The sequence below is a fragment of the Perca flavescens genome, chromosome 24, assembly GCF_004354835.1.
Source record: "Perca flavescens isolate YP-PL-M2 chromosome 24, PFLA_1.0, whole genome shotgun sequence".
NCBI lineage: Eukaryota > Metazoa > Chordata > Actinopteri > Perciformes > Percidae > Perca > Perca flavescens.
The window spans coordinates 13,055,665-13,079,823 of record NC_041354.1 but is presented as its reverse complement, the minus strand read 5'-3'; the positions used below and the strand labels follow the sequence as shown (position 1 = coordinate 13,079,823).

Here is a 24,159-nt window from a genome sequence, read left to right as displayed (position 1 = left end):
ATTTGGACAATATTAACAGTTTACTATTCTTGTTTGTCATAATAAAAATAAACATCTAGTAATGTATTCATATTAATCTCAAAAAAAGAAAAACACTGACCACAGTGCAAACCTGTAGTTTAACAGGTTTTTAATATTCTGAGCTTTCTTTGCACCATAGGAACCGGTTAAACTGCTGTTAAGTGCTTTGCAGCAGGACTAAGAATTGAGGGGAAAATCTGTTTAAAATGATCTACTTCTTTCAAAGTTTTGTGAGTGCTTTCCATTTTGTACACTTGAATTAAGTTCAACTCAAGTACCCTTAAAAGAATAGTTTGACATTTTGGGGGACGTGCTAATTTGCTTTCTTGTCGAGAATAAAGTAAGAAGATCAATAGCATCTGTCTATTTAATGTGAAGCTACAGCCAGCAGTTTGTTAACTTAGCATAAAGACTGGAAACTTCCCTGTTTCTCCCTTGTGTTTCCCTGTGTTCCCCACTCCTCCTGTCTTCCATGTCCCCGGTTTGCCTCTCCCGCATTATCAACCCTGGCTTTTCTCCCATTCATCGCCAGATTGTTGCCTCAACTACAGTGTACTATGTACTATGTTTAAGCCTCTAGCTTACAAATCTTTGTGAATGGTGTTCCTTGAGTTCTGGTAACCTGAATTAATGCTTGTTTGTTTCCTGTGCTCCAGGATTCCTATTGGTCTGTTTGCCTGCCTGCCAACCTACTCTCCCTTGCTAACTCTGCCTGCCACACCACCCAGCCGCTTTCCCCTCTGCAACCCATCTCCTTCTACAATAACATTACAATAAACCTGTTAAACTTCATCTACCTTTGTGTCGGTTTCCTTCGATTGAGTCCACCTTACTACACAACAGTAAAAAAATGGAGAAACAACTGGCTTTGTCCAAAGGTAGCAAAAAGATGCCCACCATCACCTCTAAAGCTAACTAACTAACTAACATGTTATATCTTGGTTGTTTAATCTGTACAAAAAAATATGTAAAAACCTAAAGTTGTGGTGTTACAAGGGGTTTTGTGCGGAACTATTTCTTGGCTGCGCACAGTGACTTACAGGAGTCTTGTTGTCACTGTGAGGTTTCCAGGCAACCATTGAATAGACTCTGAACTTCAGTATATTACTGCACCCGGCCAATGAATAGTCCCACACATAACCCCCCATAAAACCACCACCTGTCATTTTTACTGTGGATTATATTATCTGTAAAGCATTGTGTGTGTGTGTGTGTGTGTGTGTGTGTGTGTGTGTGTGTGTGTGTGTGTGTGTGTGTGTGTGTGTGTGTGTGTGTGTGAGAGAGTGATTGTATGTGTGCGTGCGTGCGTGCATGTGTTGTAATCAGTGCATGTGTTACTTGGCTTTGGAGGAGGCCTGTTGAACGAGGCTGTCTTTCTTTTCAGGCTCCAGTGGATTGAATGGAGACTCCACCAGCACCACCCTAAACACACACGCACATACAAACACAGCAGGGAGGTTTCAATTCAGCAAAACAACACAAAAACATACTGTACTGGGACTTTGCTTCTGGAAAGCCCCATCACGGTTACATTTTTTAAATATAATTGTTCAGTGAGCACTCATGGTAAGCAGTGCAAACTAAATTGTATTCACCTCCATTGTACTAAATATCACAGACAGTTACAGCATCTAAAGCCTAGGCAAATAAAACCATAATTATTTGGGTCCACACCCTTTAAAACGTTGACCTTAATGTCAAGAGTGGATTCTTCAGTCACAAATTGCGTACATGCATGTGAAAATTGACACAGACACCTACCTGAATTTTGCTTCTTTGTTGAAAGGGTTAGTTAGGGGCACTTGGATCACTTTCAACTGGTAGCATGGAGAATTGCACTTGACAGTGTTCTAAGGAGAAACAGAAGGGAGGAGACAGTCTGTCATCTGGTTATCATCAGTCTACAGCAGTAGCCTCTCTGCCCCAGCCAGCCTTCAGAAATACACTATACTCCAAACTGCTAGTATGTAAGGATTTCAGAGACAGTAAGGAGAGCTGATGCTTCGGTACCAAGACAAAGTCAAAATTCTAAAAACGTGGCGGTACTCGTCTGCCATTAAACGCGAAAGGAAAAAGAATGCCTAGCAGCGACAAGTGCAGCTGCAGTGACAGCACGCCTCGACTCATCGAAAAACAAAACGGTAAGAGTTGTCACGTTTAAATACGTGAATGTTACATTCCACTGTTCTTTTTTGTAATGTTAATAGTTGGTTACCTTTTATTTATTACTTGGAAGCTACATGCAACTGTTGTATTTTTGTAATGTCCAAATGTTTTTAATAAAAGGAGTGTATGTTGAAGTAGATAGTTTGGTTTTAGTTTTTTTCCCTATGTATCAAGAACCGTGGAATTTCACTGGTGCTGGTATCAACTGCTACATTTCTGGTATTGTTACATCCCTAGTGTGATGTGTGTCAGACAAAGCATGCTAGTGATGGTGAGCAAGCTATCAACAAATCAGCAAGTGAAGCTTGAAGCCAACTATGTCAGTAGTGCAGTAAGTGTAAATGTAGCGTGGTAGTCAGTCCATCCCTTTAAAGTGATGGTTCGGAGTAATTTACCCTAGGGTCCTTTGCACCATGACCTCGAGCCAAACACCCCCCCAGAAGCTTTTTTCACCTGGGTCTAACATTGGGCGAGTTAGCGTAGAGTAGCGTTAGCAGCTGAATAGCTTAGCGCAGGGGCTAATGGACCCACGTTTGTATCTCGTAAATGACCCGACTAATAAAGCCTGAAATGATACCAAAGGTCTACACTAGTACATATAGGTTATGCACTCATAAAACGATGGATTGGAAAGTTTGTAAGTACACCAGAAGTTTATGTAAATAACACTTGCCTGCTGGCTTCTGCTCTCTGCTGTTGTTGTTGCTGCTGTGAGACGAGTGCTTAGGGCCGTCTACAAATTACAACACCGAAAAGAGATGCAACAAAAATATTTTTTTATTTAACTTATTTTTTAAAGTAAGTGCTGTAATATAACTAGCAGGAGACAAGTAATAATTGAGGTAAGTTTGGAGACATTACCTTATTTAATCATTAAATTAATAAATATTTTTGTTGTATCTCTTTTCGGTGTAGTAATTTGTAGACAGCCCTAAGCACTCTTCTAACTGCAGGTAGCAGCAGCAGCAGCAACAGAGAGCAGAAGAGAGCAGGCAAGTGTTCATAAACTTCTGGTGTACTTACAAACTTTCCAATCCATCGTTTTATGAGTGCATAACCTATATGTACTAGTGTAGACCTTTGGGCATTATTAGTGGGGTCATTTACGAGATACAAATGTGGGTCCATTAGCCCCTGCGCTAAGCTATTCAGCTGCTAACGCTACTCTACGCTAACTCGCCCAATGTTAGACCCAGGTGAAAAAAAGCTTCTGGGGGGGTGTTTGGCTCGAGGTCATGGTGTAAAGGACCCTAGGGTAAATTACTTCGAACCATCACTTTAAATCAAGATACTCACAGTGGGTGTGATGTGAGTGACATGGGTCTTCAGATTGAAGGTGAGCGTAGTTCCGTACAGGCTAAAAGGAGAGCTGGAGATGAGCAGAAGGACTGCCTCCATGGGCAGCATGGTGGAGCAGCTGAACTGGACGGTCAGTTCAGTGCTCGCCCTGTGAAAATCACCACAGGCAACAACAAATTATCTGATCATTTTCTGTGCTACGGGACCCAAAATGCCCTCCACAGTGCTTTTACAACTCATTTTATTGTACAATCTCCCATTTTCAGGTTATGACAGTAATGATTCTGCAGAATTTGAATACTATGTTTCTGCATAATGGCATTGTCATTAAAGACAGCATTTCTGAGAAAAAAGCTAGGGATTCAAAATGGGACATGGGCTATTTTTATGGAGAAGCCTCACTTGAGAGCAAAACTGGTACATTTTAATGAGCTACACTCTCAAGGCAATTTTACTCAACTTGCACACTGAGCTGAATAAGTTGAGGAGGGTTTTTCCTTTTCTTTGCAGAGCACAAGTCTGCCTAAAACAAGTTATTTTGGAAGTACTTATGCAAAGACAGCACTTCAGTTTTAGTAAAGTATGTATTGTTGATGCACACTACAAAGGCATGCGGCAATGTTTCTTAATTACAATTTTATTGCACAACACTCCTTTTTTTCAAGATTATTTACGCCTTAACATGGAAAAATATGCCTGTAAACACTTTTGTTATATATGAGTCAGCAAAGGCAAATCGATTTTAGTCAGAATCCCATTCCATTATCATAACAAAAGTAGCATACTATACATATTATCATACTTAAATCTACAGGGAGTAAAACATGAAAGAAAAGGATAATTATTTGTTAGATGTTAGGTTAATATTTTAAATTTATTTTAATCACAAAAACGAACATTTGCATCAAGTGAAACAGGCTCATTACATAATAAGCTGTTTAAAATTTAAAATGTCCAATGCCTTACACTACTGCACTGATGTGACCGTCCGAGCTCGGCCCGAACCCGGCCCGAACCCGTCCATCATTTCTAAATATCCGTCCGAACCCGGCCCGGCCCGTCGGGTACTGTCAGGACCCGTCGGGCTCGGGTCGGGTATCCCAGCCTTATCACGTGTACAGGCAGGCGCCATCTTGGGAAAACAGTCATGACCAGTCAAACGATGAAAGCCATGCAACCAGTAACCAGTAACATAGCTAAAACACGGCGTTCGTCGTGCTAGCTTGTTTCAAGCTAGCTCGACTACACATATGTTATTAACCCCGAGGTTCATTTTGTGCCGGAATTGTCCTTTAAGGTGTTTTATCCCTTTAATCCTTAGGCTTTTTGCTCAGTGCATTCTCTTATTTACAGGCTTTTAGCAGTGTCACTACATGTCTTAGCTAGGTATGGCATACATTTTAGATTTTCAGAATAAGTTGGGCTGTGATTTGTACTATATGTGTTCTAGGGGAGCTTTTATGAAAACTGGGTATCTGCACACTTTTTAAAATCAAATGTAATGCCTTTTAAGACCTTTTGATGTCAACAAGACAATCATGAGTCAATTTAAATGTGAGCGGAGGGAAGCAGTAAGAATTTCCACACCTCGCTTACAGAGCTGTTCTTTCCCCTGCACTCCCCCGCTTAAAGCCAATCCCGGCTGCTTCGCTCAATATCGCTCTACGCTCATCTCAGATTTTACCCAGCTCCTCTCTAGCAGATCACTGCTCGCTCCAAAAAAAGAAAAAAAGAGCTACGTTGTATTTATCAGATGAACAGCACCCACCCGTCCTTCATGCCTGGAGGTCCGCCAGCAAAAAGTCAGCTGGATGACAGGCACTGGAGGCATGGAGAGGGAGGGCCGGTGCCATTAATCTGCATGTAGTGTGCTGATGTAATACAGAGACAGGCACGGGCATGCTTCAAACTCATAGTGTGAGCGGTACCAGAGCGAAATTGGACAAGGATGTAGAGGAGATAACCATGTTGAAGGACATTCTGAGCCTTTGTAATGTTAAAGCGCAAAATAAAAAAAGACCCTTATTATTAAAACACCCCAATTGCTATTCTTTTTTCCTTTACTTTTATTTGGGAAAATCCTATTCTAAGTTTTAGAACTACAGTTCTCATATTGCTTTGGGGGGGATGAAGCAGTAGGTAGATTGTTGTCTTGGAGTCAGGGTGTTATCTGTAGGCTACACTTTTTAGACCCATTTTTTAGCCTATATTTAATTACATTTCAACAAATCATCATAATGAAAAATCATTTTTCACATTAACATATTGATATCCCTGGAGAGTTAAAGCCACGCTGAATACATGAAAGAATACATTCATCAACACTCAGCGTTTTGTTTTGTGGTTAAACTGTGTGTAAAATGAGCGGTGACATTAAATCACCGGTTTCAGGTAATGGCACCCTATGGTACAGTCTATTTGCTGGATGGTTTCAAGGTAACGGTTGGTAGTTAACATTAGCAGATAAGCCCGTTGACAGCGACGTACAAATTTGTACTATGAAAATGTATTTTAATTTATTTCAGTCATTAATTTTCTAGATAAAAAACATACTTTGGGGGAATGGTGACAGTGGATCCATCAGGGAGGGAGAAGAGATGGGCATTCTCTCCTAAAAGCAAGACCTGGTATTTGATCGGCTTTGAGGATGGGTTTTTCAGATGCACCTGCAGCACAAACACACAAAGACACACAAAAACACACAGAAATAGCCAAGTTTTTGTACAAACACTGGCGAGCACAACCACAAACACATACAAATGCCGCTGCCAGAAAACAATACAGCCATGAAATCCATCTTCCTTAGCACAGACAAACAGACATCCATTTTTGTTAGGCTTGTAATGCGGCTTAACCTAACAATGTGGATCATTACCCAAATGTATATTTGTCTGTGTTTGTAATCCTGTTAGTGTATGTGTGTGTGTCTATAATCCTGTGTGTGTGTGTGTGTGTGTGTGTGTGTGTCTGTGAGTGTGTCATTATCTGTCCAGGAGCTTATTATCCAAGCCATTCAGTCTTACAGTGCAAATTTATTTGATGTACAAGGAATGAAGTTAGACTTTTATTAAGGCGTCTTCTAGGATCAAAGTTAGTGCTGTGTGTGTGTGTGTGTGTGTGTGTGTGTGTGTGTGTGTGTGTGTGGTAACCTGTTTGCTGAAAATGCTGTGCAGGCCTCCTGATAGAGTGATGATGTGCAGTGGCAGGTACTGAGGCAACCTCTCATACAGGTGAACACACAGCATTAACATCTGCACTGGATTTGGGTCTGACAAGTCTGTGGGCTGAATACACCATACACACACACACACACACACACACACACACACACACTCAGATACAGGGAAAAAGAAAGTGCTGCCTAAACTCTGATTGCTTAATCATCATGACATATAAAAATCTCCATGTATGCTAAATAGGTCATTAATAAAGCAATTAATGCTGTAATTAGCTAATATGTCTCTGTCAAGTAATTGCTTTCACTTAAAATGTGGATGGTGTTAATATGTAGTAGATATCTTAAAAGATTTAGTCTCAGTAAATTCTGATTTTGTTCATTATAAGCTATCAAATTACACATACATTGCTGTTGATTCAAGTCAATATATAGTACAGTGTAGTACTGTACTATAGCATAGTAGTTACTTATGCATCATATACAGCACATAATGACATGATTACGGCAGAGCTAAAAGTGCTCTAGCTCTGCTGTAATCATGTCATCATGGGCTGTATAGTGTGAGTAATATGATTTTTGTTCTATCATATATTAGGTGCTGAAAGATAATGTACAAGATGCAACATTAAAGAACTTTGAAGTATCAAATGCCTTTAAATCGGTTGTCTGTCCACCTTTGCGTTTAATTTAAATATTAGTGTCTGTTTCACTTCTTTGATTTAAAAAATTGTCATTACTTTTATAATGAAAGCAAATTATGAAAAAGTTACTTTCACCATAAGGTTATATCTATAGGTCAAAAAGCCTTAAAGGGGAACTCTACTGATTTTACACATTAACATCTGTTTTCAGGTGTTGGGGAGTGAATATTTGAAAAAAGGTTGTATAAAATCTTTTGTATTTATTTGCCCCCTAGCAAGCTAGCTAACTAACCAGCTAGCCGGCCGACCACTAAATTAGTAAAATGTAACAACTTAATGTTTCATTCACACACTCTTGTCACAGCGTAGGAAAGCACATTGCTATCGCCACACAAGTGACAACTTTGTTCGGCTCTGTTCTGTAACCAGTGTAGCATGAAGACATGTTGGATGGAATTAGCCATATCTGTGGTAATTAGCACGCTAAGGATAGCTAACTAGCCAGCCGGCCGCAGCAGGCCTCTCCGTCCCTCCGCTTCCCCACCACAGCAGACTTCTTTGCCGAGAACAGAAGACAGCCCGGGAGATGGGCAAGCTAGCCATCCCACGGTGTCTGCTGTCGTCTCGGCTAAGAGTGAAGTACAGGGACCGTAGGCTTTTTTTTTTTTTTTTTTAGATAATTTTTTGGGGCTTTTCCGCCTGTAATCTGACTAGGTGAGAAAGGGGAGAGAGAAGAAGAAGAAGACATGCAGGAAATCGTCACAGGTTGGATTCAAACGCTGGACCTCTGCATCAAGGAATAAACCTCTCAGTATATGTGCGCCTCCTCTACCCACTGATCCCGGCCACAAGGGATCGTAGGATTTGATCTGCCGCTGGCTGATTCAGGCAAACAATGTTTTGTATGTATGTATCAGGGTTTCCCGCAGCCCTTTGCAGTTTAGGCGGGCCGCCTTAACAACATGCGCCTTAACTAAGTCTTAAAAAAAAACAAAAAACTGCTGTGTTACTCAGTCCTGTTTGAGTGGCTGTAATGTACAAGTCGCATCAACACAGTATGTAAGAAACAAGGTTAACGGCGAGTTGTCAAGATACCACCAATCACAACAGAAAGAGCATTTGCTGGCAGTGGGTGTAACTGTCATTTATTCACATTTAAAGGGATAAATCGCCATTTCACCGTCGCGTGCTAGTCGCAGATTATCAACAAATGTGTGGGCAGCTGGGGCATGCCCGGGCAGAGACGGGGTGAGTGAACACATTTTCTGCGGGAAATGTGTATCATAGCAACAGTTTATAGGTTAAATAGCGGGGTCTTCCTACCGTTCAGTCAGAACTGAGGAAGTCTCTCAAGTGAAACGTCTTCTAGCATCTTAACAATACTTTGTTTCAAAGGCAACTATACTTAGTTGCATTTGAATTTAAACTTCCTTGGGTTTCCATGGTAACCAAGGTCAGACTGATTTAGACCTCCTTTAACTGAAAATAAGCCAGATTTACCAAAGTAAGCCTTGTTTAACTGGTAATGTTGTCGCAAGAAACACCCCTCTGGTCCCATCTGGTATTTACCTGTACATCTAGGTTGAGAAAAAGTGCAGTTAAGGCCTGGGTCACTATGATGTTGTTGTGAAGGATCTGTTCCAGGCTGCTAGTTGTGGTGTACATCCTCCGGAAGTGGCTGCAGATCTATTTAGGAACACAGCAGGTAAGAGGGAATAAAAACTATCTTATCTTTATCTGTAACTCCAGGTTTCATTTAGATCTCTACTTTCTCTGACACTAAGACATTTTTGGAATTTGTCCAAAGTTTCTATAACAAATTCACCAACCACAAAAATACAGCGTGAGTTGCACTCTCTCTAGCACACACACACTCACACACACACACACACACACACACACACACACACACACACACACACACACACACACACACACACACACACACACACACACACACACACACACACACACAGAAACATAAACATAAACATACACATGCACACACACTGACCAGGTAAGGGCAGTAGGCAGCAAGCAGAGCAGCTAGTACCAGTCCATCTGTCAAGTCCAGGTCAAAATTCACTATCCAGCGTGTTGATGGGACACCACCTGCAGAAATGACCTATTAATCAGTAATACATATCAAGGAATCAAAAGGTACTGACAAAAATCTTGCCTCAAGCCTTACAGCATGATATTAAAATGTTTAAAATTGGTAACACACATTTTGTCAATTCTGAATTCCCTTTTTAAAAACATTTTACAGTCAGTACAACAGAAGTAAATGTGAACTGTTGATCACTTTTCATTGCTTTAACACAAAATGCATTCAATGACCCCATCTTTCAAAATCCATTAACGTTATCTCACTCCCAAAATTCTGTACTGTGAAGCAGTCATAAAGGAGTTTTGCAACACTAGCAGGCTGAAGTAGACAAAACAGTAAAATACATAGAGTTAAGAAAGGATCAGCATTTGATGGGCTGTAGCATTTTTAAACTTCTATATATTCAAATAGTATATTAAGTAATATACGTTTGTACATGTTGTGTGTCCTACCTGTTCCCCACACAGTCTTCCTCATTCCCTGGTAATGCATGTTGAGCCATGAGAGCAACTGGAGCTCACACGATGAATAGATGTTACTGGCCAGTGGCTGTGAGCTGACAGGGAGGATTCCATCTACGTTGTCATGGTTCAGAGTTGGCTTCAAACCGCTCTCTGACACGCGACACAACACTAGCACCTGAGCATATGCAGAGGAATATTCAATGTTGGTATTAAACAGGACGAGATTCACGTTTTTCAGCACTACTCTTCTTTACATCCACACAGGTAGACACATTAACAAGCTGTTCCCAAGTACAGAAATGTTGTCAGGCTTCCATTAAGATGTTAGGAGTAAAAAACATTTGTCAAGTCAAAGTGTTTTCATTCAACCTTTAATTTAACTTTTATCTGATCATCAATAAACAATCAATCAAGATTACATCTTAGATCTTTCATCCCATTCGCTGTTAAACTCTACTAGGCTGCGGCCGACTGTACACATGGAGTATTATTTGTTCGTAAAACACAAAGTACACAATGCTGTTGACTTTGAATCTTGCTAGTGTAACATTAGCTTTATGGCTCGTAGCTGTCTGAGCCAAAGGGTTCTATGACTTAAGAGGAGCAGAAATATCTCCTTGCCAAGCGTGGCAAGTCGAATATAAAGTCCATGCCATTTACTGGAGCAGAGAACGTTTGCATTGACTAAGAACCTTGTGGGATGGGAATGGGATGGGAACGATTGTTCCAGGTGTTAACAGGGATACCGAGTTATTATTCGAACACATGAAAATATCAATGAATGGTGTTAAAAAAAATTGAATTTGGCAAGTGACCATGGGGTATGCGGGTTAATGCAGTTCGAGGTGTCCCTTATCAGGCAGCCTAATTAATGGACTTTAGCGGAGACAACCATTAACCCTTACTAATCTGACAAGATGCAGAGTGGATGACGACAAACAGACAGAGAGTGCCACAGAGAGTTTTTACCTTGTATATTTGCAGCAGCACGTCAGTCCAGGATCGTTTGCTCAGAGACTCGTAGTCAACACTGCTGTAGTTCAGACCACATTCTTCCTCATTTGACTGAGAGAAATACACTTATGTATATATTTTATATATATATATATATATATATATATATATATATATATACACACACAGTATATATATACAGTATATATTACACAATACACTCTAATGTTGTGTGTGAGTGAAAAGAGAAAGACCATGAATGAAACCATTATTGTTAGCAGAGAAACATTGTCTCCCGATGCTCCGAAAATAGATTAGAGGTCTAGGACCAAATGGTTGTGTGTGAATGTTTATCTTTACCTGCAGGGAGCACCAGTGTTTGAACTCCTGCATGTCTAGCAAGTACTCTGGTCTGATATGACAAAGGCAGGCTCCTTGTACCCTAAACACAGAATTACAATCTACTGAAAAAAATGACAGTAGCCCCAAAAAGTTTCCAAAATTTACTTAAACCCTTTTCAGACATGGATAATGTAACACCGCTGTCTTTATCTATCGGTTTAAGTAATGGAATTATGACATTCAGACATACAGTACATTAAAGGAAAGAGCCACAAAGCTTGCACAATATTTACCTTAATGGCCTGTTTCACCAAATCTGCAACATGCAAGCTGCAGTCAGCAACAAATCATTTCATTAATCAAAACTAAAGCCATAGTTGCGACCCATGCATGTTTTTTTGCGGCATGCATTTAATGTATGTCTGTGCAAGTTTTACATTGTGCTTCTAAGGTGCATTCAAGTCATACTTGTGCCATGTTGGACATGTTACTAGGTCTGACCTTGTGAGATTGCAGTATTGACTTGGACATAAAAGTGACTCAACAACTCACTTATTCAAACATTAGACCAACATGTAAAATTGCCATCACATGTAAATAACAAAATGCATGTCTGAAAAGGGCCTTAGTCAGGAATCAAACAATGTCAGCAGCATGGTATTTATGTGTGTAAGGCCTACCTGAGAAAAGTCAACATAGCTTCATGCTGTTGTAGCAGCTGATTGGTGCGCTGGTCTATATCAGTGGAAAACGTCTGACACAGAGGAATACCGGGAATCTGTTTGCCAGTCAAGTGATGAAGCATGTCCACCACAGACCTGGACAATACAATAGTTATATCCCTTGCATCTGAAGCCAGATAAATGTCAAGTTTCAATTTCAGTATCCTCTAAAACTTTCCTTGACCAATTTTAACTCTACTAGTGCAGTGCCCGTTGAAAATGTGCCTGTTTGGAACGGGCCAATTGCTTGGCCTGTGGTATTGCTGCTTGTAGAATTCATCAAAACCAAACTGTATCCCAAAATTACTTACAGAAGGACCCCAAACCACTTCATATGCAATTCCCCTGTATACCCTACTACTTACTTACTGATTTACCTGACAGAGAACGTTGCAGATTCAGAATGTAATCACAAAATATCACAATGTAAATGTGGAGTAATCAGACATTAGCGTCATGGACTCATGGCAGTGTGCTCCCACCTGGCCTGTTATGAGAGCTAAACAGCACCTATCTGCGTTAATCAACCACCAGAACCGGACCGTGTGTGTGTGGAGAGAGAGAGAGAGAGAGAGAGAGAGAGAGAGGGAGAGAGACGGTGTTGTCTCGTGTGATCGTTAACGAATTTAACATTTCAGCAGAGGTGTTTCCATACAGGTTTAGTGGCTTGACAGTTAACGGTGAAGTAGGGGATTTGATTTGCAGGGCTATTTTGGCGACAGTAATGTTATTAGTTAGCAGTATACTGTACTTAATTAACCCGGTGAGTCTGATGAAAAGTGCTGTCTGCCCGGTTGAGCTCTGAGATTTTCTCGCATTGCACAGCGCTGTGAAGGAATAATCTCAGAGATTACGGTATGTTCTGCCTGTTTAAAAGTGGTGAATGTAGGCTACAGCTCACTGCAACTTTCTACTATATAGTGTCTGGCTTTTGTTTGATATTTAGTGTTGGCAAATGGCTTTTTGTTGAGTTTTCTCTTAGCGAAAAAATAGATACGGAAAATTATTCGACACAACAGTCGCGATGTTCCTTTCAGCTATCCGCTTGTGCTCCAGGAAAGTGAAGAAAAGTAAGTTTGGTATATCCAGCAATCATGTAGCTAACGTTGTAAGCAGGAAAAGAGTCAAAGGCTACTTTGCACACTTTTGTGGGTCTGAGGTGTATTTCACATTTTAGCTGCCAAAGTGCAGCTGCTTTCTTCGACCCTCTCTGTGTCTGGTCCTGCGCTGTGTGTCACTCAGTGTGCAGTGCGAGAGGGGGAGTGGCCAGCAGCTAGAGCGGCAAAAGCCAATGTGTGCGATACGATAACGATATATTTTGCATTTCTAATCCAAACAACATCAAACTTGACACTGCACTTACTCATGCCCGTAGCAAGACACCTGTCAAGTTTGAAATCAATCGGACTAACAGTTCACATAGGTGTGATTGGCATAGGACAAAAAAGCAGGAAAATATAGCGTGCACCCAGTAATAGTACCGTTTTTATGGATGATTTAGCAAATACAATTACACTTTATGTTGTTTATGTTGCAACAACTAATAAAGACCTAACTAAAGACCAGGGGTAAAATTGGGATTTGTTCTGTGGGGGAGCTCACCTTAGGGGGGTCCGGGGGTATGCCCCCGGGAAAATCTTTTGAAAAATAAACCATCAAATGGCACTTTCTGGAGAGTTTTGTGCAAAGAAATGGAGAATGATGTGCAAAACTGCAAGGTTAAGAGCCTATACTTTCCATTGTTGTAGTATCAACAGGTATTAGGGCATTTAGCATTTACATTACTGTTAATCAGTCATCACTTGATTACACATTGTATTACCTTGTTATGATATAAGAAGTGACCCATATAATGTGCCAAACATAATGTGCCACATGAAGAGACAGCAGCATATGACAGTAGCAACAGCTGACAAGATTTGGGTCTGTGGTGACCAGGTCCACCTCACACAAACTTCCTTTTCCAAATCTTTCTCTTTACTACAAGACACACACACACACACACACACACACACACACACACACACACTTTAACCCCTGGCAATGACGTACTATTTGAGAATATACAGATTTTTGTTGGTTTCTCCAAATACCTGAGGAAAAATGTCATTAGCACAACGCAATAAAAAGATTTCTGGCCTGTTTGTCACTTTTTTTTTAAAAAGGTTTTTGTCATAAAAGCTTTCAAAGCTTTCTTTATTCATGGTCAATAACCTGAATTTATATGACATTATACCTATTTATTATTTTTTAGGTAAAAAAGCAGAAATTATGAATTATTTTGACTAACAGTTAAGATCAGAGGATGTTGATTGGATCACAGACTGGTGTATGTTAAAGTTTAGTCAGGATACGGTTTTAAAACCATTTAAACTTTTTTTTCCCAAATGCTATAAAATTGTATATAATATATATATATGTATATTTTACCTGCATATAATGTTGTATGGAACCAATAAAACATATCCATGCATCCATGTTAATTTTCTGCAATTTGGTTGAAACCCATATTTCTGATATAAAAAACTTTTTCAAAATGGTCAAATTTGACCCGAGGACAACACAAGGATTAAAAGTCCATACTTGAGGATACTCAGAAACATGTAGCTATTTACCACTTCAAAAAAATGTATGTTGGAACGCCGCTTCACAATCCACGAAATTGATATTTTGTTGTGTTTTCTAGTAAATTAAGTACGCTAAGTTTTAGATCAGTTGTTGCCACGACTGACGGACTCTTTCAAGTCCACGTACATAGGCGGAGTTTGACATTCGAGCCAGGGGGGCAAAAAAAAAAAAAAACTCATTGTAGCAACTGAGACCTGGTTTATTTTTTAAGCTGATTTGAATTTACATTGTAACAATTTAAAACCTCGAGCTTAATTTAGTTAAAAAAAGAAGTCCATAACGCATATAATTCTTGAGCGACAGGGCAGGCACAGACACAGCCGCTCTACTGCTGCGCAGGCTGTACGCTTCTCTGTTCACAACGCTGCCTGTTCTGCTTAACGTGAAAAAGCTTAACGTGGTTTAATGTACCTCAACAACGATCACCAAATGTATCATGGCCATATCTTGAAATGAACACTTATGCCTGTCAAAAGAACTTGACAGGCTATGGCGAGGAAAAAGCTTGTACCTAAACAATGATTACCAAATTTCTCTCATATTGCTCCTCATAACCACTGAAAACTGTCAAAAAAATCTAACCAGAAATGTGGTGATGATTGATCGTTGTTTAGGTATATTAAACCACATTAAGCTTTTTCATGTTAGGGCTTATAAAGCCCATGAGAACTGTGGGAAGTCAACCAACAGCTGCTCCGCTGCCCTGCTGAAAATGTGAAGCAGAAACGCTAAATGTCAGATAACGTCCATAATAATTGGACTTTGGTTTCTATTTTTTGACAGTTTTCCGTGGTTATGAGGAGCAATATTAGAGAGAAATTTGGTAATCATTGGTCATTGTTTACGTACATTAAACCTGACCTGCGCGAAAGAGAAAAAAAAGTATGCGTCATTGTACCCATCACTTCTGGAAATGTACCTCCGAATGCGTCTCTGTCCCCAGCACATTTCAAACCAAACTGACGCCCGTGGGCACGGCTGTGTTGGAGCACAATAGACAGACGGTGGCAGAATGCCCCAACACTTAAATTCAACTAACATGTAGGTTAACAGTGAACAATCAGTGTTGGACCTCCAGTCTGTTGAAATGCCTCTCGAAACGCAGAAACCAAGCGCAATCGCACCATAAAACGTTAAGACACGTTAAGAAAAAAGATCAGTATTTTGCCGTAATCCAATGACATGAAAACAATTCATCCACAGCGATCAGTAGATTCACAAACAGAGTCACGGTGTATCCAGCAAGGCCTATACAAGCGTCCCATTCACCAGTCAGCTCCAAACAGGTGAACGAGGTGAACTTCGCCGTTTAAACAAAGTGGAATAAAACGTATCAAAGTCCAAATCTACACAAAACTCGCATTCAATTAGTAAGCTGACAGCAAATTTATAGACATGGCATTTAGGCAACCTTTATTGTAACGTTGGCACGGTAAGATGTCCCGACTAGTGCGACAAATTATTGTTTTTTTGCGTCCTGCATATGCGTCGACAATGGTCTCAGGTGAGAGGCAGAGCCCTGAAAAAATATTATTTTTACTAAAGCAGTATAGGAAATCAGATGCAATACTTATCCCCATTTAGTTGTTTTGTGTTTTTAAAGTATTTATAAAATATCTGGTTATGTCAGAAGTAATTATTCCACTCATTTTTGAAACAATGCAATTACCCATTTCAGCTACCAGGGGGGGCAAACTCCGCAAACTCCGCGCATGTCCACGTACTCCCTGTGTCCGCCGATCAGTTGGTAGCTTTGAGACACCTGGTCAGCTGTCGGCTTCTGTTAGCTTCCACCGAGCCCAGCACATCTGTTCACGCTGTGTAGTGGTCTTTTTCCAGGCTGTGAAATTCATGGTGAAATTACGATTCCTAAGACCCGCCCTTCAATCACCTGATTTGTTCAGGTCTTATCCCCTGACCAATCGGCTATGGTCAAATGCCTGCTAATGCGACCCGGTCATTATGTTTACCAGAGCTATGCGCGCATTTTAAAATGGTCTTTTATAAGCCTTCTTGAGATCTCCACATAAAAGCAGTATTCAGCAGGCAGAACCTGCTTTCAAGGTGCATACTTTCAATCCCTTTCAGTTACCTAGTTTCATTATGGTTTTTGATTAAACTAGGTAGACTTACACATCCAGTTAGCTATGTCAACCTTCACTACTTTTCAGCATAAGGATGACTCATTTGAGACTGCTCAAGGCACTGTACCACAACACATTTTTATCTTTTTGCTCAAAGAGTGTCAACAAAAAAAAAAGCATATACCCACCTGGAGTCTTTATTTTGACTAACTCGAAAAGTCCGTCCAGTGGAATGATTCATTAGAATTTTGGACACAACTCTGGAGGGAGAGAGGAAGCGTACATTATAATAGAAGAAGTCCCTTAAAGTAAAAGTCATTTAACATAAATTAGTCTCCAAATGTGGCTCCTCAGCTACATTATTGGGAAATCTCTTGGGTATACCTTCTGAGCGTGTGTGGCACAGAGATAGGGTGTGGTCCACTTGGCCACCCAAAAAGACTAAACCATCTCTCCATAGCCGATAATACATTCTGGTAATAAAGTCCTTCCTCTGAGTTGGCAGAAGGGAATTCTGGGGCGCCAAGATTGGTTGGGCTGTCTCTGTTAGGAGAGGTGTCTGTATTCCTGCTGGCCTGACCGCTCACACTGTCACTGTCTGGAAAGGAGCCTGACGAGGATAGATACACACACACACATAGAAACACAATCCTGCTCAAAAAAAATTAAGAGATACACTCAAACAATTACACAAAAAATACAATTACATAGTACATTTAACTTTTCTGACCTGAGGCTGAGTTCTTGTTTGTTGAGCTGTTGTGTTCAAACGATGACGAGGATGATGAAGTCGGACCAGAGGCAGGACTTGGTGTGTGATAGCTCTGAAGTATCGCCTCAACAGCTGTGGCCCCTAAATGGCAGTCAAATAAAAACCAAACAAATGCAAGGAGATTTTTTTTTTTAATTTAACCTTTATTTATTCAGGTAAAGTTCACTGAGAGGCAGCCTCTCTTTTGCAGGAACGCCCTGATCACATTCACACAGTTGAACACATTCATACCTGGAAGCTGCCCAGTACAACCGCAGTCTGATCTGCTGGCCACTGAGCAGTTCCACTGGAGCGGCTGGAGGTTAAGGGCCTTGCTCAAGGGCACCTCAGTGGTGCTAATGATAATCAATCAAATAATCAAATCAAATCAATTTGGACAAGGTAACATTATGTGGCCCAGTGAAAAACTTGCATCAAGTGCAGGTGTGTCTGTGATTTGCCCAGTTGGAGCATGGACCCCTTCGGGTCACAACATGAATTAAACGGGCATCATATTTTTTGGCGCCATATCTTTTATTCAATAAGGTGACAAGTTTGCAGCTATGAAATATCGTAGCGATCATATACCGCCCTCATATACTATATTGCTTTTTGTTTGTTTAATTGGTGGAACTTGCGAGAAGCAATCATTCTACCTCTCTAGCACCACACATAGGGATCAATATTCAGCCTTTTCACGGTTGTGGAGGCTAACTCAAGAAACTTTTTAGGTTTTTGACTTAAAACTATGCAATTTCACATCATCAACATTTCGTTGTATTTATTTGCTAAATAACTAGTTATTTGACACTCAATCAGTGTGATAAACATTGTTTCATCAGTGCTTATCAACGCGCAACCAGTTCCGACCCGGTGTTCTAACGGAATGATTGATAGATGATTCGCTGTCATCTGCGATATTATGTACTGCTTTTGCAGGACTTGAACATCATATTGATAAATTACAGCACCCTTGCTACGCCTGAGTCATATAATGGCAGGGAAAACCCTTCCAGACAGTTTCTTAAAAGCCTTGAAATATCCGTCACTCATAACAACAGCAGCTGAAGTTTGTTGAAGCGAGTTTTGATATCCTGCAGTGGGCTCTGTTATGGGCATGTGCTGTGCTATACTATCAAAACATCAGATTGGCTGATTTTATGGTTGTTTGTTATGTTTTCTATTTGTATTTCAATGTGCTTGTACTGTGACTCCTTGTGTTGTATTGCATTTTATTGTGAAGCACTTTGTGATTTTTATCTGTGAAAGGTGCTATACAAATTTACTTACTTACTGGTCAGTTGGATATTTTTTTTCACACCATTATTAACAAGAATTAATAGCAGAAAGGAAGTCATAGCTTGCATGTTTACAGTCAGTTGTGTTTATGCTTAGCCTAGTCTAAAGCAGTGTTTTTAAGTCGGAAATTCCAGAAATCCAGATAATTCCGAAAAGAATTGCATCCTTTAATAATCTTTACACAGTTTGGATTTTGAAGCTACTTGGGTGGCATGTGAAATTATTTATGTGGCAAGAATGCTTTCCTTTACAGCTCTAGCACTCACTGACAGGTACAAGGTTTGTTATATGCACAACAATAACTGAAGTAGTTGTTAAAATTAAAATCTTAGGCCTCAGGCACCTCCAACAATGCTCATTAAATAACACGTTAACACAAGTAAAAGCAAAATCTGAATCAAAGACAAAATATAGTGCAAGTTAAGATATAGGGCTTAAACATTAACAATAAAATAAATGCTTTGTGCATTGTAAAATAATAAGACGGAGGAATGTAGTAATACGCATAATGAGAAATAAATGCTCCATATAGGTACATTGTGTCATGGATGCGTGTTGTGTATGTATACTGTACCAGTCTTGAGAACTATCTGTTGCCTGGAGCGGTTCAGGGCCATGTAGGGCCAGACTGTCAACAGACAGTTGTCAGCAATAGCAAGCAACTTAACCTTAAACCTTGCAGCAGAAACAAAGAAAAAGACAGAAATAAGTCAAGTTAGTGAATTGAATCAAGGATAACGCTTTATATTCTCTATTTTCATTATTAACAAATTTAATGAAAAGACCAAACCAACATTGTGTTCAATATGTTGAGTCTGTCTAATGGGAGGGAGGGAGGAAGAAGAAGAACAGAAAAATAGAAGGCAAAATGGAGTGAAATGGACAAATAAGAATTTGATTTTACCTTTTTTGAGGATGGTTTGGGGTGGGAATCACACCATCCTATAATGATACATCGTAATATCGGTCTAACTATGAATACAAAACACCTGTGTGAGGTTAAGTGCTGGTTTTCTCTCTTTACTGACTGCAAGTCCAAACTGTTAGAAAACAGCACAATTCTGCACCACAAGTTTTTCAGTCTGTAAATTAAAATTACAGAACTAAAGAGCAACTATGGGTCCAGACTTTCGACTTAAACGTGGCTGGGGCATCTGTTATTTTCCTCAAACTGCTGTCCGCCATCCCGTTGAAAACCTCTCCCTCTTCAGCTAGTTAACGGATGTTCAAGTTTCCCTCATTATTGCCACCTCGAGGAGCAATGAAGTAACTATGCTGGAAGCAGGGACATCTATTTAGAGCGCCTTATTTTATTAATTAAAATATCAATATTTGGCGCTAGCCTATCGATTCTTGTATCTCACAAAGAAGGACAACGATATATTGCCATATCGATATTTTTTCCCACCCTATTTGACAGCGGGATGGAGGAAGAGAGTAACCAAAAAGACAAAGATACAAGAAAAAGAGGGGTGGTGTTTTAGAATAACCAGTTACCTGTTGTGGAGGTGGTCAGTGAAGGTTATAGTTGTGCAGAGGGACAGAGGGATGGCGGAGCAGAAGGACACACTGCAGATTAGAGAGGTCACCTTGGCCTCCTGATTCTGAATGCCTACTGGAAGTCTCTAGGGTTGCACATAAAGTGGGAAAGTGTGATAATTCCACAGATCATGATAGAGTTTCTGTTGAAGTGCCAGCCAGGAAAATCAGGTACACTCATATAAATCCATTTTTGTTACAATAGTCTTAAAGCTATTGTGTGTAGTTTCTGTCGCCCCCATGACAAATTCTAAGTAATGACAACAACATTGTTGGCACATCCACAAGATGTTAGCTTTCAGTGATCAGCACCACCCCCACCCCTCCTCCACGCAGTTGCTAGTAGCGTTTATCCCGTCAAATCAAGGAAGACACGGAGGATTAAAAAAAACATGATGGACTCTTCAGAAGAGGTAATTATTTTGTAATTTTTATGTCCTCTTGGTCTCCAAAGCTGAACAGCGATGTTTTGCCTTTCTCAGTGGTGACGTAAAACGCATCACTAGAGCTGCTGTCGCCGGACTACGACATTTTGTAAACATAGCCATACTGAGAAATACAGAGAATTGTGTGAAGCTGATAGCCCTGATTAGCTTTGTACCAACTCATTTGACAATGACTTGAATGTAAAAGACATTAATTAATATAAAATAGTTGCGCACTATAGATTTAAGAGAGCAACTTTGGGAGTCCAAATCCACTTTTGCGTTTTTGGTTCAAAAGGGTTGTAATTAGTGTCTTCATTAATTCATAGGTGTGTTTTGGGCGTAACATGCAATAAACCAATCAGAGTATCATCTCCCATTCCCTTTAAAAGCCAGGCGCATTTGTATCTTGGCGCATTACTATTATGATGGAGGATTTACACCGTAATATTTTTATTTGTATGTATTTTGCATGTTTGTGTGCTGCTGTGCTTCCCTGTGTGCGTAACAAGCATAGTGTGTGTAACAAGCATAGTGTGCGCGCGCTTTGCATGAGCCTAGCCGCATTTTACTAATTCGCTGTTAAAATAACAATGAAATGCTGCATTATTGACTTTAGACCAGGTTTTTGTTGGTCAATGGCGCGATCACTTCCTGCTGCTTCAAGATAGCAACACACCTCCCTGTAAGACCAGCACCCATGGGCGCACAGATGGGCGCAGTTGCATTTGCTATTTAACCAACGTGGGCGCTAAACTAGCAAAGACACTTTCGTCGGGCTTTACGCTGCGCTGCGCCGGGTGCAAGATAGGGCCCTTTTTGACCACGTGACACAGAACTCTGGTAACAAGAACAACATCCATTTTTGGTCAGATGGTTCATGACTTTTTCATAATAGTGTAAACTGCTCTGAGTACAGGGATGTACCTGATCCTGGTTTGGGGCAGGGATGTTGTTACCCTCTGGAAAGATGATGGAAACAGGCTGTGTCTTTGTCCCATCCTCCAGTTCCACCTCATCCACTTCAGCTGATACCATAGTTCCACTGCGAAGGTGGACAGACAGTGCATATGTAAAAAAAACAATGTTCCACTTTTTGTACCCATGCAATATTATAGGCAACCTTCTCTATATATCTCAAATGTTATTGTTTAATGTAGATATGTAGCATGTAAACAGTGCCCCAGATATGTTTTCTTGAGGAGATCTTGCACTATGTTGCTGAGTTCAGTCACAGAGATTTAGGTCAGAAAATGCTGCCAGAACTGTAATAGTGCCACCAGCTTGCTTTCCACTCTGGAATCTAAACAATGCAAACCACAGAGGAATGTGGATTAGCTAGTTGGCTTACAATGTCAGCAAAATCCAAAATTAATGCAGACTTGCCAGTTAATGAGTCCTGGCCTGATTGATAAAAATCCCACTGAAATGAATAATAGTCAGTTAATGTGTGTGGCAGTGTTTCCTCTGCATTAATTTAGCTCCAATGGCTCAACACAGCAGGTAAATTGGCACAAGTTAGAAAAATGTAAATACAAAAAAAGTCCATCAATGTTATTGTTCAGCTTAACCAAAAAGCTGGAGTCACAAAGCAGCTGTCTGTGTGTCATGATTCAAATAATTAAAAGTGAGGCATAAAATGTAACAGTTACTGGATCAGTTTTTGGCCTAGTGTATATAAACCAACCTTGGATACCCTAAGGCCAGCAGGGTGAATGTGGCAGATGCATTGCTTCCCAGGGGTACTGGTGTAAGGAGGAGTTGAGGGGGGTGGATGGTGATACAGGGAAGCTGTAGGATAATAGTGATGGACAGCTCTCTGTAAGGTTGATGTACCTCCTCTCCTCCCATCCCCTCCCCTCCCTCTTCTCCAAGGTAAAGAGGTAGGGACAGTTTGGTCACTCTGCCAGAGCCTAGGAGAAAAAAATGTACACATTAATCAATGCATTGCAATATACATTTACCGAAATGAATACCAATTTCGAAAATTCACTATCAGAATTTTCCAAAATGTTCCGCTCCTATAGGAGTTACCTTGCCGTCATTTTGCATTGTACGGAGGCTCCACTTGACCAAACAACGGTGGCGGGTGATCAGGACCCAGCCAGTCAGTGCCGCTCCTCACCAAAGCACAGTGGCATTTCGCATGGCTGTAATATGTTTACCTTTGCCTGACTAAAACCAAGCTGCTGCAGTATAACCCCACAGATCTCTACGCCCATCAGACTGGTCGGTTATAACTCAACATTTCGCCGTTCTTGGCTGAGATGGACGGGATAGTGCTGCAGAGCTGCGACAGATCACCATGGTAAAGTTCAGCCTGCATGAACGTTTTTCAGTTAGCGGACTGCCGTCACTGCACCTTTCTCTGCAATGCACCAGCCAGGTGTGTGTGTAAAGCCCTAGAGAGGTGTGCATTGTTTACATTGTGCTGCAAGTTCAGCAGGCACACACATGTATTTCTGTGTGTATGCACTTTACATTTTATTTCAACACATTAGCAAAGCATGCAGTACTGTGAATGGTTAATTCTTTGCTTAATAAAGAATAATGAAATGGTGAAGTTCAATTTGTTCTAAACCATGCCAATAATGCACATAATATTATATGACAAATATCAGAAGGTACTCTTATGAAACAGCCTGGGTATTTGAGTCACCTACGTGTATACATTTTGATTTCATGTGAAGTACTGAATCAAAATCAAATCGTATTGAATCCAGGGCTCCAGACTAACTTTTTTCACTAGGAGCACAGTGGCCCCCTACTGAAAATGTTAGGGGCGCAACCAGAAAATTTAGGGGCACACACCACAAATCAACATGCTAACCAAATATTCACATTTCTACTAATTTCCACTGTATTACTAATAAATACTTTGATAATAGATGCAGAAATTACAATGTGCTGTTTCAAATTCAGTGTCACTTTTGAAGATGCAACATTGAAGGCACCATTGCTGTCATGACAGTAAACAAAATATTTAAAAAATATACCAACTCTGGTCTACAACTACAATGAATTCACCTTAAAATTAAACATGTATTGTTTAGGCTACTACCCTTAGGGTTGGGTACCTTTCGCATCTGAACCAATATTGCTACAGATACCTGAAATTATGGTAAATTTTTTCGGTAGGCCTACTTTCCCTCTGTAATTACATTTCGATTGTAAAAATAATTCCAAACCTATTTATCCTATGTACTTAGAACATTATGTTATTTTATTAGAATATGTTACACTCAAATTAGAAATTAAACAAAAATAAAAATAAAACCCCTCCCTCTCTCCTCCCAAACCCATCCCTACAACCTATTCAATTGAATAATTATTAATTTCTTACTCACTGTAACTTGTTTAGCCTGTTTTATTTTCATCATGACCGTTTTCAATTGCTCTTTAATGTTTCATGTAAAGCACTTTGAGTTGCCTTGTTGCTGAAAGGTGCTGTAGAAATAAAGTTGCCTTGCCTTACAACCTCAGCCTGTCAGTCAGTCCCCAGGGCACAGTGGCATACTGTTGAGCCTGCTGCTTGT

At 40.3% G+C, this 24,159-nt stretch overlaps 1 protein-coding gene across 2 annotated transcripts in view; it reads right to left on the bottom strand.

Moving 5' to 3' along the window:
* Positions 1–1,355: 1,355 nt before the first annotated feature.
* LOC114551211 (cilia- and flagella-associated protein 47-like) overlaps positions 1,356–24,159 on the bottom strand; it is a 39,441-nt gene continuing 16,637 nt past the window's right edge. The window contains exons 26-43 of one of the 2 annotated variants that reach the window (XM_028572380.1): positions 22,311–22,536; positions 21,551–21,668; positions 20,157–20,284; positions 19,234–19,334; positions 17,340–17,462; positions 16,994–17,219; positions 16,798–16,869; positions 11,856–11,993; positions 11,194–11,275; positions 10,849–10,944; positions 9,868–10,054; positions 9,320–9,417; positions 8,875–8,991; positions 6,636–6,770; positions 6,040–6,152; positions 3,484–3,634; positions 1,783–1,871; positions 1,356–1,443 (exon numbers count right to left, since the gene is read on the bottom strand). In XM_028572380.1, the coding sequence (XP_028428181.1) occupies positions 1,356–1,443; positions 1,783–1,871; positions 3,484–3,634; positions 6,040–6,152; positions 6,636–6,770; positions 8,875–8,991; positions 9,320–9,417; positions 9,868–10,054; positions 10,849–10,944; positions 11,194–11,275; positions 11,856–11,993; positions 16,798–16,869; positions 16,994–17,219; positions 17,340–17,462; positions 19,234–19,334; positions 20,157–20,284; positions 21,551–21,668; positions 22,311–22,536 (2,288 nt within the window). Of the gene's footprint in view, positions 1,444–1,782; positions 1,872–3,483; positions 3,635–6,039; positions 6,153–6,635; positions 6,771–8,874; positions 8,992–9,319; positions 9,418–9,867; positions 10,055–10,848; positions 10,945–11,193; positions 11,276–11,855; positions 11,994–16,797; positions 16,870–16,993; positions 17,220–17,339; positions 17,463–19,233; positions 19,335–20,156; positions 20,285–21,550; positions 21,669–22,310; positions 22,537–24,159 lie in introns of those variants that run through there. The other variant, XR_003691872.1, reaches the window with a different exon arrangement.